The sequence below is a fragment of the Anastrepha obliqua genome, chromosome 4, assembly GCF_027943255.1.
Source record: "Anastrepha obliqua isolate idAnaObli1 chromosome 4, idAnaObli1_1.0, whole genome shotgun sequence".
NCBI classification, from domain to species: domain Eukaryota; kingdom Metazoa; phylum Arthropoda; class Insecta; order Diptera; family Tephritidae; genus Anastrepha; species Anastrepha obliqua.
The window spans coordinates 35,477,111-35,495,711 of NC_072895.1; the positions used below are offsets into that span (position 1 = coordinate 35,477,111).

The 18,601-nt window shown below is 37.3% G+C and overlaps 1 protein-coding gene across 2 annotated transcripts; it reads right to left on the reverse strand.

The window, feature by feature from the left end:
* Positions 1 to 10,433: 10,433 nt before the first annotated feature.
* On the reverse strand, positions 10,434 to 18,171 carry LOC129244022 (protein tamozhennic). Of its 2 annotated transcripts, none has more exons than XM_054881600.1 (7): positions 17,554 to 18,171; positions 15,360 to 15,519; positions 15,095 to 15,294; positions 14,768 to 15,035; positions 14,618 to 14,698; positions 13,363 to 14,555; positions 10,434 to 11,856 (listed from the first exon to the last, which is right to left on the reverse strand). In XM_054881600.1, exons 2-7 carry the CDS (start codon positions 15,481 to 15,483, stop codon positions 10,963 to 10,965), a joined length of 2,760 nt encoding a protein of 919 aa, XP_054737575.1. In that variant the 5' UTR covers positions 15,484 to 15,519; positions 17,554 to 18,171; the 3' UTR covers positions 10,434 to 10,962. The 2 variants fall into 2 exon arrangements, with proteins under 2 accessions (XP_054737575.1, XP_054737576.1); XM_054881601.1 differs by lacking the exon at positions 17,554 to 18,171 and adding an exon at positions 15,715 to 15,891.
* Positions 18,172 to 18,601: the final 430 nt, after the last annotated feature.

Genomic DNA, 18,601 nt, shown 5'->3' on the forward strand with positions numbered 1-18,601 from the left:
TTATTTGTATTAAGCTCAAATTACAAATTCTGGAGATGTGGCGTTATAAAATGATTTTTCAAATAAAAAAGCATTTAATATGCATTTCCATTAAACTATTCTATAAAGTTATTGAACTATTCTGATATTCTGATAAACCATCAAATACATTTCAACTTGGTCGTCCAGCTTCAACTACACCTTTACGATTACTTGGAAAGCATTTTCCTGACTTAGTACCAAGCACAAAAGTAAAATCAAATCCTACACGCAGATGTTCATACTATTCAAAAAGTAAAATTAGACGAGAATCCAGATATTGGTGCCCAATATGCGAGGTAGCATTATGTGCGGCACCTTGCTTTAAAAACTATCATTGTCCTCAATCTTTGGTTTTGCAACTTAAATTTCTTGAAATTCATTTGGTCTTTTATTGCTTCTGTTTTCATTCCTAGGTTAGGTGAAGTTATGCTGGTAGACGGTTTGTACGCCCAACTCACTTAGACCTTACAGGTCTGTTGTGATACCACTGTGCGTCAGGTGAACCTCATTTATCTTTCTTCGTGGAACCATTTTGTGGCTCTTATGAAGCGCAGTATTGATCCACACCGTTCCGTAAGAGAATTGAAAAAATATTTACCTAGAAAACCTGCTCTAATTTTAGCTAAGGCTGGTCGTGCTCAACTGTTCCTTCCTCTTCCTCATCTCTACTACCATCGCATTCCTATAATGCCTTAATTTTATCTCTATGTGATATATTTTTTATCAATGAAATAGAATTTGTTTATTAACAACGAATACAAATTTTTTTTTCTAAAAAAAACGAAACCGCAACGTTTGATTTTTAGTCCTTAATTTTATAGGCAGAAACATTTTACTTATACTCTGTTTATGTCGAGTATCCTCGTCTTCGCTGGAAAATAATTAAGAAGGCAGTAAAAAAATTTTCGAAACAAAATTAAACAGTTAAAGGGTTACGCAAATTTGCCTTACATAGGTTTTGATCAACCCATCGATAAAGTACATAATAAAAACACAGTTTAGAGCAACGTCGCAACAATTCTTTAAGATAATAATAAAATGCATATAAAGTGTGCATTAACTATAGTCGGTGCAAGTTAGGCTCGATATATCGCTATTCGGATTTACCACTATTTATATATATAAGTATATATAATTGGTGCCTACACCCTCTATTGGGTATGTGGCCGAACTTCTCCTCCTCGGAGATTTTGTCCCTGCCTGACGAAGAGCGATCGCTATTAGAAAAAAAGTTTCAATACAGTTAAATTCCAGAGTAACGAATGGTTTATACTCGTAATACGAAAGCATATTGACGTGCATGCACATGCATACATCCCACCCTAATAGTATGATTTTAATTTGGTTATGATACGGCACAATGTTCAAATATCGCTGATATAATTATATTTTGACAGGCATTATGCGAATAAAATGCATTAGATTTGAGTAAAATACGAGATTCCTTTTTTCATTTTTCATTTGTAAATTCGCCTGTATTATTTCTTTAACATTGAAAGCAGAAATAGTTCTTTCCACTTTAGCAACTTTCGTAACTGCAAGCCGTGCAAAAGTGTATACTTGCACTCAATGATGATAGCATTCAATTCGCCTTGACTTGTGCTCGTGTATGCATACATACATACGAGTATGTATTAAGATGTGTTTCATGATATATATTTTGTTTCGACAACGTCTCTGTTTGCATATATACGAATTCTCCTTTGTAGCTAACCTGAAGATTGACATACATACTTACATACATACGCCTATGTATTAAATATGTAGAATAAAAGACTTTTACACTAAAATGCCTTTTCTTTAGAATAAAAACGTTTTTACAAAAAAAAATTAATATAGTTCGAGCTCCAAATTTTACGTTATTTAACTTATTATGCAAAATTACGAATAAGTATGAGTGTTTCAGAAAATGAAAAACTTTATGTTCATAGGAAAGTTGAAAGATAACAGAATACAAGTCACTCAATGTTTTAGTATTTTTTATCATTTTAGTAAGTAATAAAAATACTCATACAATTATATGTACGTAAATGCATGTGTCTCTTCATAATTTAAATGAATGATGATTTCCTTGCATTTATTTGAAATAAAACGTATTAAATAAATATAAAAATGTACTGAGTGCAAACTCCAAAGCGAAATGTTTCATTCAAACCTAAACGACTCTCAACTGTGGCCCACACATGGCACATTGACAAGGTAGTAGCAGCAGAGCAGCTAATTTGATTTTTGTTTCAATTTATTTTGTCTCTAAAATTGCGCTTGATTATCAACTTTTGTTTGAAGATTTTGGCAATCAAAACAAAATCTATTGCTCTTGTGGTGTTTCCCGTGAAGTTAATGTCGGTAATACGAAATACCTCGTTAGGTCTTTAAGCGCCACATGCAATGGCAACCTGGAGATTGGCCGCACATATACATAACATATTTCCACAAAGGGGGAAGTTTTAAATACCTGGGTGGAAACCTTAGCAACGCTGCAGACACCCTAATCGGTGTGAATGATAGACTACAAGCTGCTTATCGAAATTATTTTGCTCACCAGAAACTTCTAAAAAACAATTAATATCGAGGTTGTGTGAGCTACAAGTCGCTAAGAACGCTAATAAGACAAGTAGCCACATATTGCTGCGAAACATAAAATCCTAAGAAGAATTTTTGGACCAATAAGGGAAGCTGATGGATCTTACAGAATCAGATACAATGATGAGATCGAACAGCTGATATCAGGTCAAAATATTGTGCGTTTCTTTAAAGCTCATTGGCTGAGATGGTTTGGACACCTACTCAGGATGGACGACAGCCGAATTACAAAAAAGACCTTCAACACTCTTATCATAAGCAGTAAAAAGCGTGGAAGACCGCCAAGAAGATGGGCACACGATGTTGATGCAGATTTACGCCTTATAAATGTTACGAGAAGCGACGCAGTGAGCCGAGTCGTATGAAGCGCGTTTGTGAAGGAAACACTGGCTCACTTCGAGCTATTATTGCTATGATGAGGTTGAAAAAGAAAACCATTTGTGTCAAAACTATAGAATAATCGAATATCGATTTTTAAGACCGAATCGAACCCAACACTTTTAAAGGTCGCACAAATAAACAAGCAGGGACTTTTTAAACATCCAGTTTTTATTAATAAAAAATACAAAACAGGTACATAAGTTTTAATCGGATGAATTTCAGCACATAACATATACTTAAATTTGCAAAAATAAAAAAAAAACAACTATTTTTTTTTATAAATAACGCAGTCCTATTCAATGCTTTACACCATTTACAGGGCCAGGTAGTTAACTGACAATCAGCATCTGCAGCTCTTCGCACTCACGTATTTCGTCCGCTCGTGTCTTCATTCTGATAATACGTCTCTTTTTTTTCTGCTTCTAGTAGTGTCCCACATGGCTCGTGTTATGCCCGTTCGCAACGTGGCTCTAAAGGCAGTATGTTTTTTTTTTGCGCGAAATACATTTAGTTATCACAGCTCGCAACACCGCAAGTTTTGCTGCTCGTGGTAACATCGTAACTGATGAAATCAAGTGGATCCACCTAAGTTATAGTACACATCAATCGATAATTTAAAAACTCTTCTTTCTGATGATGAGATAATTTTAAAGGAATTTACGTTTCAGGCTTCATTATAAGAAAGCTGGGATTGACGCAACAGCATACCTTCGCATGGTTGGAAGAAGTGCCAACGCCGACGTCAAGAAACTTTTTTCCAAAACGAGATCGTATCAATAACTAATTAAAAATTTACACAAATTAATTCAAAATAAGAAAAAGAATATTAATAAATTCCGCTCAATATAGAATTAATTAATTTACATAAGCGCAGGTAGTTTGCCAAGTAGTTATAATAGTAATGTGGGAATATTCGTAAATGGGGAATCAAAACTCCAAACTTCCGTGGGCAAACCGCAACAAAGAAGGTATAATTTTCGAAGTTTATTTGTAGTCAATTAAATTTATTATAAATTATGAATAAGCTTCACCAATGAAACAACTAATTTTTTTATAAAAAACGCTCTCTTGCTACCATTTTTATCAAAAGGGTTTAATTTTTTCATTTGTCATAATTTGAATGTCACAAGTTAGCAAACTTTTAATAATTGAATCATGAATTATCCCCGAAAATAATTTTTGTTTAAAAAAATAAAAATAAAAAATAAATAAAAACTAAAATTTGTACAATAAGAAGATAAAGACATTTAAAAAGATAAATAAAAAATGTACTTTCCTTTCACCTTGTGTATTCTTAATAGTTGTGTAGACAAATTTCCACAAAAGCCTTGCCAAATCCACCAAAAGTCAAATTATGAAACTAAATTTCTCTTACCCTAAATGTGGGCTCATACCCAAGTTACGTACGACGAGAACAACGAGAAATTTCCCTTAAGCATTGAATAGCGCGCAAGCCAAGAGCCTTCTTGCTAGTCATGTGGAAATGAAAAAGTTTCTTTGAAATTCCCACCAAGCGAAGTTTTCTCACAATGCACATTCAATTGTATGGCGCAGAAGCTTTGGCTATGGATAACGCTTGTTGAGGCAAGCTTTGAAGTCTTCGAGAGAATGATTATACTTATACAGGAGATTTTTGGAACTTTGCGCATTGGCAACGGCGAATATCACAGACGTTGGAACAATGAGTTGTATGAGCTTTACGCTGAATAAAGCACAGCTAATAAAGATCCAATGGCTTCGTTGGTTAGGTCATGTCTTCCGAATAGATATAAACGCTCCAGCTGTGAAAATATTCGATGCGCCTCAATTGAATTAGAAAGATGAAGTACAGAGGAACTTGGCTTTTCTGTATCCAACTGCCGACGGTTAGCACGGTTAAGAAACGACTAGCGACTTTTTTAAACCCGGCCAAAATCGCTTAAGTCTAAAGCTCGAAAATGTTGGGTATTTTCAGGAGCTTCATTTTACAATAAAAAAATGAAAAAAAGATATTTAAATTTTTTAGGCTTTTTACTGAACTTCTTTTACATAAAAAAATGAAAAAGAATTTTTTTTTTTTAGTTTTATTAATTTAAAAAATGGCGCTGAAGCTGACCCTCCCGAAGAACTGAACCTACACGGTGTTGTCCATTTTGGCTCTTCTATTTATCCGAAACACAAAAACCAAACAAAAATTATTAATCAGTATGACTGTCCTACCTGACTGGCAATGTCCTGTACTAGAATACGAAAAAATAAAAAATTGACAAAATGGCGCGGTTTTGAATTTGGCACTCTAAAAATCGGGTTTTTCCAGTTTTTTAATCAAAATAATACGAAATAATTGGAATAATAATATGATTCTAGTACGGGTGATAGTCATTGATGTTGTCTATAGCATATTGGAATTTCAGACGATTAGATTGAATAATGGCCGCCGTAGCCGAATGGGTTGGTGCGCGACTAAGATAGAACGTTGGTTCGAATCTCGGTGAAACACCAAAATTAAGAAAAACATTTTTCTAATAGCGGTCGCCCCTCGGCAGGCAATGGCAAACATCCGAGTGTATTTCTGCCAAGCTCCTCATAAAAATATCTGCCGTTCGAAGTCGGCTTGAAACTGTAGGTCCCTCTATTTGTAGAACAACATCAAGACGCACGCCACAAATAGGAGGAGGAGCTCGGCCAAACACCCAAAAAGGGCGTACGCGCCAATTATATATATATATATATAATAGATTGAATAACTTTTTTTTTTGACAACACCAGGCCGAAAAAAGTAGTTTTGAGATAATTGAGCTTAAAGTTTTGAGAGTGAATATTTTCCATTGATGCCGCCGCGTGACGAATCTGACTCTACATGCTAAACCGGCAGTAGAATCGAAAATCCTTCCAAAAATTTTACAGTATCTTCTTAAAAGCGTATACTTTCGATATACCAAAAAAAAAAAAATTTATGTTTTGAAAATTCTAGACGCCCGGTACCCCTTAAGCGATTATAGGACCAATTAAGAGAAGAATGATAAAGTTCAGTTATTATTTTGTTATTGTCACCAGTGAACTCAACACTTTTTTTAATTACATAACTGTTTTTAGTGAAATTGATATATTTCAGAGAACATCGGTAGTCACGATTATATAAAAAAGACTTTAAGTACTTAAAAACAACACGAACTTCTAATAATATAACTACTCTAGACTTAAACGTAACTCAACAAACTCAAGAGCAACCTGGGAAATGGGAAAACTGTTCAAATGGTTATTCCAGTTTTAAGAAACATAGAAAGCTTCTGATTTTGGATTCTTAAGTTACGTAAATTACGTGAATTGAGAGCGGTGAGAGAACCATGCCCCATATGATTAATTTCTTTTTAATTCAAGAAGCCTTAAAAATGTGTATCTGATACCAATTTTTGGTATAAATTTGTTTGATGAGGCGTATATAAAAACTACATATGCAGTAGGTTGTAAAGTTATTAGCTCAGCCTAATTATGAACAATAGGTTTACCATAAATGAGGACCTTTTAAAGGTATTGTTTAGCTAAGGGGGATCAGGTGATCACATTTGGAGTTAGAAACGAGTTACAGGAGGCAGGGAATACTTTTCGTAATAGTATTTAACGGTAGTCGTCGTCGCCGACTGCGTTGGTGACTACCATTCGGAAGTGCGTAAGTTCGAGTATCCGTGCATGAAACAGCAGAATGATAGAAAAAGTTTTTTTCTAATAGCGGTTGCCCCTCAGCAGACAATGGCAAGCCTCAGAGTGTATTTCTGCCGTGAAAAAGATACTCATAAAAACCCATTTGCCGTTCGGAGTCGACTTGACACTGTAGGCCCCTCCATTTGTGGAACAACACCAAGACGCACGTCACAAATAGGAGAAGGATCTCGGCGAAACACCCAAAAGGAGTGTAAGCGCCAATTAAAAAAAAAAAACTATCGGGTTCAGTTTGCGCGAGCAAATTGAAAAGAAAAGCATATTAAAAAATTGTATGCTCTTATTTATTTAGCATGAGACTGTATACGTAAGCTGATTTGCTAGCTTGAGTAAACATGTTTAAGTTCTTACACAAGTTAAGTTCTGTTTACGTCTAGAGTAAATTCACTATTAATTCAAAAAATATCAAAGAGAAGTTTTAAGTTTATAAATTGATTTGGAACCACTCTCAGGCGTTGTTTTATTGCTCTCTGATACGCCATCATTATTCTAATTTTGTATATCAATAATTAAATATTGAAACCTGTTACTTAATTGAGAAATACATTCAATAAATAATTCAGCTACCCACAATTTATATTTATTTATTTTTTTATTTTTTTTTTTTTGTTTTATTTTTTTGGAGGGATGCTTTCTACTGTTTGCAAGAAAACTATAAATTCCATTTTCCAACAAAGCAAACACCACATCATCATCATCATAGCGATTACATCTCGGGGTGAGCCAGTGCTTCCTTCACAAACGCGCTCCATACGACTCGGCTCACTGCGTCGCTTCTGGTAACATTTATAAGGCGTAAATCTGCATCAACATCGTCTGCCCATCTTCTTGGCGGTCTTCCACGCTTTTTACTGCGTATAATAAGAGAGTTGAAGGTATTTTTCGTAATTCGGCGGTCGTCCATCCTTAGTAGGTGTCCTTACCATCTCAGCGTCTGAGCTTTAAGGAAACGCACAATATTTTGACCTGATATCAGCTGTTCGGTCCTTCATTGTACCTGATTCTGTAAGATCCATCAGCTTCCCTTATTGGTCCAAAAATTCTTCTTAGGATTTTATGTTTCGCAGCCATATGTGGCTACTTGCCTTATTAGCGTTCTTAGCGACTTGTAGCTCACACAACCTCGATATTAATTGTTTTTTAGAAGTTTCTGGTGAGCAAAATATCTTCGATAAGCAGCTTGTAGTCTATCATTCACACCGATTAGAGGGTCTGTAGCGCTGCTAAGGTTTACACCCAGGAATTTATAACTCTCCACTTTGTGAAAATTATAACTGGGTCGGACTCCAGGTTGTCATTGCATGTGACGCTTAAACACCTAACGAGATTATTGTTGTTATAGCAGTAACCTTGCCCTGGCAGTGTAGTGTAATCACCGGTCGTCTTTGTCTAGCTCATCTAACGGTAGGCCCGGGAAACTAGCTGTTTCGACAGGTTGGGTCCAAAGGGAGAGGGGTGTTAGATGAGTGGGTTTGATGAGGCATGTGAAAAGGTGGTTAGTGTCGTGCGGGATGCCTTCACATGCCGGACATATGTTTAGTATGTCGGGGTCAATTCTGGATAGGTAGGACTACAGTATCCAGAACGCAATTGTGCCAAGGTTACGCGGGACTCTCGGGGAAGTTGGAGCTCTTCGTATGCGATTGGTGGTGATTAGACTCCGATAACGGCATTCGGGAGTCGGGAGCTTAAGAAGGTGGTAATGGGCTCCCGATGAATGTCTGTCTGTACACTGTCCGATCCAGTAGCTGTCTGTCTGTTTTATCTTGGATCTCGTCCGCGCAATGGAGAAAATGCCTCCTGACGTGCCCTGGGAGGTGGCTCAGGTTCAAGTAGGTGTCTGCATGGGTGAGGCCTACGGCAACACCCAGCGAAACTGTTTGCTGAACAATTTGTTATGCTCCTTCACAGGCAACATGTGGGCCTTGTCGTGTAGGTGTTGTAACGAGGTATTTTGTCTTACTGACATTAACTTCAAGGCCGACTAGCTTTGCTTTAGTTATCAGCAACAGCGTACAATCAACAAGTGCGCGTTGGTTTCTCGCAACGATAGCAAGGTCGTCAGCATAGCCGCAGATCTGGACGCTTTTCATGAAAATTTTGCCTTCAGGATCGATATCACTGATTGTAAAATTTAACTCTAAAAACCTTGTTTCACACCTGTGACAAGATCAAATAAGTCTGAAGTTTTTCCTCGTACCACCACCTTGTATGTTGTTCCTGACAAGGACATTGATACCAAAGCCGCGAGTTCCTTGCCTTTCTCTTTATCAACAGCTAAAATTCAAATTAGCCGGTTAACCATTGGTCGTAGAAATTCAGCACCTACGGAGGGTCTGCGACAGTCGGTTCTACGTTGCCGGAACGACTCGGATTTATATCCGGCCAAGGACTGGACCACAGCAGCATTCCCCCCACATGTATGGGGAACGTTTATGCTGCTACAACAACAACAACAACATGTGCATGCATGCGGTACAACTCAGTTATAACAAAAAGAGAATACAGCGAAAAAGAAAGTTAATTTGTGTCAGGTATATGGAACATAATTTTACTCTTTATTTTTCCTTTTAGTTATAATACATTTGCTATAACGAATTGTTATCAAGTGTTACATACATTTATTGCGTATTATGAATGATTATCCATACAAGACTAAACAAAAATCAACTAGACAAAGTTCGTCATAACACAAAAACAAGGGAAATCTAAAACTTAGTGTTTAATAAATGTCTTTCAGGGTTAAAATAAACAATATAAAAATATGCTCCTCAGTTCTGTTGTACTTAAAGTCCATGCAAAAACTTTTGATCAACAAATTTATGACTTTCGTAGTAGTCAACGCACACTCAACCAAACAATACATACATTAAAGCAATAATTTTCCACAATCGTTATTAATTCGTGAAAAATGTTCTTAATCTATTTGTCCTGTGCGAAGTTTTTCGCGCCTGCCTTATCAAATTTTATTCAACAACCATTCGAAATCTACGATCCTTTGCTCGCTCTTTGTTTTCTCGTCTATATTTTTCTAATATCATAAGGTATATACATATAGCGGTACATTAGTATATACCTGCTTAAGGTATAATACATTTTTTAATTCATAAATACCGTAGATTTTTTTATTACATCAAAAAAAAAAAATTATTGGTTCTCATTAGAGAGGCATAAATGTTGCATATTTGCGCTGGAGCTTTCTAAAAAATAATCAGGGTAATAGTTTGATTTTATATGTAGGTATATTCGTTGCGACACCGATGCGGTGCGGTAGGGCCAGAGGAAAGACGTGGACTCCTTTGCAGTGGAAAGGTCAAAACGAAAAAGACTTCACTCACAGGATGTTGCCATCTGGCGTCAACTCGCCCGACGGAAACAAGCATAGAGCCTTTTCGACTCGCCTAATATCGTTTAAGCAGTTCAAAAGAAAAAATTCGCGTACTACCAATTCTCTTTATGACTTGCGCTCAGCTCTGTAAAATTCGATATAAAAGTCACTTGCAATCGGTTCCCTTTACAAAGACTTAGCAGACTTATTTGCAAACAGTTTTTGCAATCAAACTATGAAGTTCTCTAATATTTAAATTTGAATAAACTATTCGTATGTTTAATTTTTGTATACTTTTATAATTCTTTTCTTCAGTTACACATTTTTAGGTCCATTAAATAATTATAAAATATAGTTCCATTTGTTTAATTAATATAATATTTACTTTATGTATATATGTATATATATATATATGTATTCGAATTAAGTTTACAAAATATACAGGTTTTCTAACTCGCATTAAGTTTAAATTTCACAATCAAATTCGTATTTGGAAATTTGTGGTTAGTTGTTTGTCAAACAATAAAACAGGAGGCACAAATGGAACCAAAGGATTAAAACCTTGATTGTTGTTACTTCTTAAGTTAATAATTTATTAAAATACATCTAGTAAGTTTCAACAATGAATAAAAAAGAGTTTACATTATAAATAAGAGTAACACTGAAATACGCTTGGCCCAGCAATTCGCTTCAGGACTGTATTCATGAAAGGAGGCACACAAACAAAACAATAACATGGGATCCCTACAAGGAGCAGTTGTAAGAACAAACAAAATGTGTTAAAAGTTTTAAATTTCTGTATAGATTTGACTAATGACTTCCATGCTCACAACGAATATTATTACTTCGCATATGATAAATAACAATTTCAGAATTCTGACTATGCTATGCTCCACAAAATATCAATTTGCCCACTGCACGGCATGCGTAACAAGCTGGGTTGCAACCGATTAAACGCAAGTAGGTGTGTGCGATACGGTCGCTTCAAGATTGAAGTCCTTGCTGCGGCAACACATCTCACATATTCGTTTCGTATTAGGATTGAGAAAAGTGCAGAAATGACAGCTCCATTCACTCTGGCCACTCATGGTTGGCTGTGTGGCGGCCACTTCCTCTGCGGCTTGTTTGCGATTCTTCAGCCGCAAGTTTCTCTCGAGTTGCATTTCGTTATTGCCATTATTATTGTCATGCGCTAAGTGTGTGGCTATATTCGAAGTTTGCTTTAGAGCAGACTTTGTTTTCTTCACTGGTTGCTGCTGCTGTTTCAGAATAGATTTTTCTTGTTTACCACCACCAGCTCCCAATTTTTTCTCATCGCGTTTTTCACTTTCTCGCAACGCAGTTGACGCATTCGTTTTTTCCAACGCACGCGCCTTGCCTAAATCGTTGTTAGTTTGCCGTCCTGTTTTTGCCGCATCTACGTGATTTGAGCGCCGCCTTTCAACTGTAGTCTTTCCACCGCTGCCGCTTCCGCCGCCACCATTCGATAAATTCATTGAGTCCAAATCTAAGCCCTGAACAAGCAGATCTCCTCGTTCACCTAAGTCCTTGGAATAACCGGATCGCTCCAGATTCTTAAAAACGTAGTTCCATGACTCGAAGGAACCTACACCATCTTGATTTTTGGATGCTTGCGTCGGTGAACGGTGTATAGGATGCTCACTATGGCCCACGGTAATAAAATCATCGAAATTCGACTCGAAACTCATGTCTGGCGCTTCATCGGCAAGCATAGATATTTTCCGTCGACTACCTCCGCCAGGCATCCCGTTGTGCGGTGTAGTGTTATCCTTTAATTCCATGGTCTGCAGATGTAGTTGTTTATCGTTATTTTCAAGTGCATCCTGGAGGAAAAAATAATATTTGTAAGTTGTTGGCATATCACAAGAAAAGTTTCAGATCACAAGTATCGTCCGTTATCGTACTTTTGTCGCGCGTTTCATAAACCAAAAAACTTATTTAAAATTAATAGCTGAAAAGCCTTAATTTGGTCCCTACCGAATTACGAATTAATGTTGTTGTTGTAGCAGCTTACTATACCCTGTCAGTGCAATGTAGTTACCGGTCGTCTAGCTCATCTGGCAGTAGGCCCAGGAAACTTGCTGTTTTGACAGGTTGGGTCCAGAGGGAGAACGGTGTTAGATGAGTGGGTTTGATGGGATTTGTGAAAAGGTGGTTAGTATCGTGCGGGAACTAAATACAATGGGCTTTTTAGCCTGAGTATTTTAGGAGCCACCAAGTCTCTTGATGCTCCTTGGCTCTACCAATTCAAAAAAATCGTGCTGGGAGCCTTTACATGTTGGACATATGTTATGCATGTCGGGGTCAATTCTGGATAGGTAGGACTACAGTATCCAGAACGTCATTGTGCCAAAGTCGCGCGGATCTCTCTTGATAGCTCGTACTCTTCATCAGCTGTGGATGGTAGTCGGACTCAGATTACGGCATTCAGGGGCGGGAATATAGGAAGGTGGTAAGTGTCTCCCAATGAATGCCATTGAGCGTATTTCTAAACACTGTCCGGTCCAGTAGTTGTAGGTTAGTTTTGTCCAGGATCTCGTCGGAATAGTTGAAGAGATGCCTCCTGACGCGCCTGGGAGGCGACTCAGGTTCTAGCAGGTGTCTACAGGGGTAAAACCTACGGTAGTACGCGAGTATAAACTGCTTACTGAGCATTTTGTTTTGTTCCTTGACTGGGTGCAACTGTGCTTCATTATGTAGGTGTTGTAGGGGAGGCATTAGGAGGCATCCCGTGGCTATCCTGATTGCAGTATTTAGACATGTCTGGAGCTTTGTCCACTGCGAACCACTAGTCCCAGGCGACCAGATAATTAAGAACCAACCGGCCAATTGTTTTAAATGTCGGCAGCAACATTTCCTTGCATTTGCCCCAAGTACTGCCGGCAAGCGATTGGAGGACCGTTTCCACGACAGTCGGTTCTACGTTAGCGAAACGACCCGGATTTATATCCGGCCAAGGACTGTCACTCCAGCAGCATTTCCCCGTATGTAAGTATGCGGAATGTTTATGCTGCTACAACACAACAACAACAGGACCTTGTTATGGTTTTGGACTTTAGTAACAATTGCGGTTGTGTACGCAGAGAAGGAGGCAAACTATCAAAGGTAACTCCCAAAATTTTGGGGTTGTTTACTGTCGGGATTGGTGTGTCATCGACTTTAACCTTGAGCTGTAGTTTGCTATAACAACAACGAATTAATCTAAAAACGACATTTGATTCTCTAATACAACTTTAGTGGTTGAAATGCTCTGGGCATTGAGCGTCACAACCCCGCACGATAAAGAACAAAAGCAGAATTCGTAACATCACACATTTTTGTCTTCTTACCAATATATTAGAGTTCCTTTCATACTTTGGTGCCGCATTAGTAGACGATGAGTTAAATTTAGAACGATCAGCTTTAGGTAAAGGACGTGCATACACATAACTGCCATACATGTCATCAGACGAGGGCTGCTGAGAAGCAGATGGTATTCCCGCATGCGACGCATATGGCAGGCCCATTACAATATCCTTCGGCTGAGCGTACGCTGATGCCACGTTGGTCGCACGACTCAAGCGCCGCTGCTGCTCGAGCATTCGATCCCGTTCACGCTCCCTATCTCGCTCGCGCTCGTAATCAAATGAATTACAATGCGCTATTCCATGTAGTTGCGCGTGGAAGTCATGCGACGTTAGCGGCGCTCGATCATCAAATTCAATCAACTGTTGATCAGGTGGAAAGGAACGTTGTCGGTACGCTTGAAAATCTTTACCACCAGCCACTACAGACGATTGACGCATTGGCGGCAGTGGCGGCTGATGGTGATTACAATTATGCGTTTTCGATACGGAAGCATAGCCACTGTTGTCTGCATTATTGTAGGGATCACCTTTAATGCCATTGCACGTAACATTAGGAGTTGCATAGTGCGAATTCAACTGATTTGAAATGTTGTACGGGAGTGGATACCGATTACCCGACACGTTGTAAGGATGATAGTAAGCGGAATTCATTTCACAGTTGCTAATACCGTTATTTGAAACGCCACCGGATGCCACAACGGCTGCATAAGAAACACTACTACCGCCCATGCTTGAACCATCCAGACAATCATAAGGAGACTCGTACACGTGCTGTGGGGGCAATTGATGTGGCGGTTTGTAATGATGTGCAGTGCAGCCCTTTTGCTGATGATCAAATGAATGTCTATGTGGCAATTGTGGCACCGGTTCACTATAGTGCTCCAAACTTCGTGAGTGCTGCATGCCCGCAGGGGATACGCCAAAACCTGCGTGCTGCGCTTGTTGATATCCTGATATTGGGTAAGAAGGCATTTTGCTATTTCCATTGTACAAATGGTTCGTCACTTTTGTCGATGCAGGCGTGTGAAGGGCACATGTTCGATGGTTGTCACTATGCATAGCGTACTGCGGATGTGCGGGCATTCGATTATAAAGCGCACAATTTGGACACTCTGACGACGTCGGGGTGATATTTAACGTTTGTGGTGAGTGTTGGATGCTAGCATAGCAGTTATCTGCACAAGAAATAAAAAACGTTATTGGCGATGAGAGATAAAGCAAACGGGTCCATACTCACCAAGAGTTATAAGTTTTTCCTTTCGCATTCGCTTTTCGTGAATAGCGTAGGCCAAACCTTTGATTGCTTGTGAGGTTCCGCCTAAAATAGGCATTATAAAACATATTAGCGCCTTGATCTCATAAGATAGAAAGCTTTATTTGTATTTACCAACAAATGTTTCCCGATAGTTAAAAATATCCTGCCAAGAACATGTCAGTCCAATAGCAATGAGGCCCGCATAGATGTGCTCCATTATTTGACACTCGACATAGGCCGCCATTGCGTCACGTGATACATTTGTCACTTGATCGGGACAAATAGGACCATCTAGTACAAGAATCTCATCCGAAACCTGTCGGTAGCCCATAGCCTCGAAGAGTTTTTCAGCATCAAGCAAATTAGATTTAATTTCATGCTGATAGAAACCGGAATACATCTGAAAGTAAGCAATATTGTAGTTCATTCCTCAACTTTTCTCTATAAAAGATTAAAAACCTTTAACACTCTAAATTCTTTCCGCCATGGTTTTGTGAATAAGTTGTTTGCATAATGGCTGATTGAACGAAAGCCAATGATCGCCTTGTACGCATTGAACTTGTCCGTTTCTCGTATTGATTTCCTGAGCACGTGAGCAGTCTCGGGAAGAAAAAACTTCCGATCATGAGGCACAATGCACAGAAACTCCTTAAGGCAATCTACAGTGTAATGAAAATTATTCCTCATCGTATACAAACCGAAATAAATGCATTCAATAATTTACTCTCTAATTTTTTTCCTTCTTCGATCTTTTCTACGCTTCCTTCCGTTTCCAAATATGTCCAATGACGTTTAAGAATCTCCTCCCAAAGATCAGGAAGAATGTCACGTGGCATAAAGTCAGACATTTTGGCTATGTAAATGGTCTTACGCCAAAGGATAGCCTGAAAAATAATTAAAGAGTTCATAAACAAATATTGGGAAAACTGAGTGGCGTTGCATTTTATACATTCGAAAATAAACAGTAAAGGTTTTCCGACTAAAATGGCTTTCAATTACATATATGAATTCTAATACTACACAAGAAAAGTGTGACCTTTCTGCATAATTTTTCCAAAAAATGACTGAAGACTTTGTACCTTCTCTGGTGTTCATTGCTGACTCTTCCCCTGCTGAGATTATTAGTTCAATTTCCATCCGCAATTTTGAAACCGACAAATATCCTGCAATATTGTTCGACGAGCCAAGATCATGCTAAAACCTATTAGGTGGTCTCTTTTCTACGCCTCTTTAAATTACATTTTTAAGATTGCTGGAAACTACGCCTTATCAAGTCAATTTTCACGTGTGGGAGAAAAGTCGCATTTCCAATTATCGAGCTATTGTCAAACAGAACCCTTTAAACTTTCCCACGACAGTCGGTTCTCCGTAACCGGAGCGACCCAGCTTTATATACGGCCAAGGACTGTCACTTCAGCAGCATTTCCCGTATATGTATGGAGAATGTTTATGCTGCTGCAACAACAGCATATGGAGCCTTGACTTTGTTATAAATAAGAAGCTGTATGACCATTTCATTTCCATTATCAAAAACTTTCAGCATAGATTCTCAGTGAAATCTAAAATTACCAACTTAGCACTGATCACTATCAGCAACGGAGCAAAGTGACTAACGTGGTGCCACTTATATAGATTTCTCGAATTATTTCGAAAAGGTTTACATATCTTAATATGCAAATAAGCTTAGCAATTTTGGGATTTCTGGCCCTTGTTTAAACTCTTTGAAAATTGTTTACTCAACAGGATATTGGTAGTAAAAATCAGCTCTTTACGTGAATATATCATAACTAATGCGACATTCCGATCGATGCATTAAAAAGTTAGAGTAACACAAATAATCTAAGCCTCAATCTTCAAAAATGTTGTGTGGTGTCCTCCCCACGGATTTCATTCGCTAGAATTTTCGATTATTCCTTAGCGGATGTAAACTAATATTTTCCTCCTATGTGGATTACGTTACTTGTAAGGCCTAATTAAGGTGGGCTTTAAAAAAGAAACGCTGAAATTTATAAATATGCTATAGCTGTAGATCCTGTAGGCAAAATTTTTAAATATAATAAAATATATTATCGATGTTTTCCAAATTTTCACTATTTTTGTAAATAAAGTTTAATCGGTAAATGCACGATAAAGATAATTTATAAAACTTACTAATATATAAATAAAAATCTTCACATATCGACGACATTTCCGTGTAAACATTTTTAAATTAAGTCCGAGCACTTAAACATTATAGGCAAAAATTTATTGGCCTTAATGGAAAACCAACTCTTTTTTTGGGTGCATAATTCATACCAAATTTAGGTAATTTTGTTTCATTTACAAGTGAAATATAAATGTTTTCCTGAAATTAATTATATTATGTATATATATTTATTTCCATACGTCATAAATGTTTTGATTAATAATTAACAAATAGCGTCATAGTCACTAAAACAATAAAATAAATTCCTATGAAAATAATTAATTTTCTGAGCTTTTTCGTACCATACCCTAACCATCCCAATCGAGATTGGTAAATACTGAATTTCTTATACCCAAGTTACGGAAAGTCTTAGGCAGGAAGGAAGCTAGCGGATAAAGTTCGAAAACTTTAGCAAGCAAACTCAAACAAATTTGTGCATTCATGCATTTTAGTAGAGCAAATTTAAATACTTTTTGGGCCTCTTTTTGGCACACTTTCAAAATTTCAACTAAAAGGGCAAACAAAAACAAAACACTATATTGCCGGTATACTTCAAATACACAATAAAAAAAAGCAACAACCGAAATGCTCTAAGTTGTATGCACCCTGGCTGCAGGCTGCTCTCAATATTATTTTTGGTCATTTACTTTCTTACAGTTTCGATTATTAAACAGTGGTTTGAGAATGAATGAATAATGTGTTAGTGTTTATACTTTTCTCTTGTTTCACTTACAAATCACTCATATATAGTACTTATGACTCAAATATATCCCACACGCTGCATTCAATTTTATTTTCATTTATGTATTTTTATTTTAGCACTTTCCATGATAGTAAACATCGCCCAAATCAAAGGGCAAAAAGTGGAGATTTGTCACAAAAACGTCGCTGCGCTCACAATGGTTTCTGCCGTATTATGATTGCCGTTTAAGCAGAGCTAAAATTGTGGAGGTGGTTGTGTGTTTATTTTTAACTCTTCATACTGCTGACATTTTCGAAACAGTCAGTTTTATATTTTCGAATTAATTTATATATTTTTATCCGACAGAATTGTTTTAAAATTGATTTTGACGCATTTAGGTAGGTATGAATTGAAATTCACGCCCGTGCTGGATTGCATAAATATTTGCGTTTGACGCAGCAGCTAGCACAAAGGAATGCAGCTGCAGAATTTAATATTTCATTTATGTATACGAACGTTCATATATTGCTTTACACCATTTCCATACTAGAACTTATTTCGGACTAAATAAATCCAACTTTATGAATATTTAATGGCTATATTTGACCAACTTTCTTCCCGAAAAACTTTTGTTGCTTCCGCGACTTGAATTTTTTGCACAATATTTGTCATTCCATTTCCTTACATTTATCATCATATTTCTTTCAGTTCAAAGTAAGGTGGCCAGAGTTTCAAAAATTAAATATTGAGGTGAGATCATTACTTGACTTGTAATCCATGAACCAATCACAACATATCACCTAAACAGCTAACCGTATATTTGTAATCGAATTTAGAAACAAGTAGCACTTTTGAAGTTTTTCAGTGTTTAAATTTTTTTTAAGTAGTAATAGGATAAAACTTACTTTTAATAATTACATTCAATCACATATTTTTTGTGACATTTTATTAAACGAAGTGTCAAAAGTTCGATGTCACGACCAGAAATTAACTTTTTTAATCTTTACGGCGGCCGCCGTAGCCGAATGGGTTGATGCGTGATTACCATTCGGAATTCACAGAGAGGTCGTTGGTTCGAATCTCGGTGAAAGCAAACTTA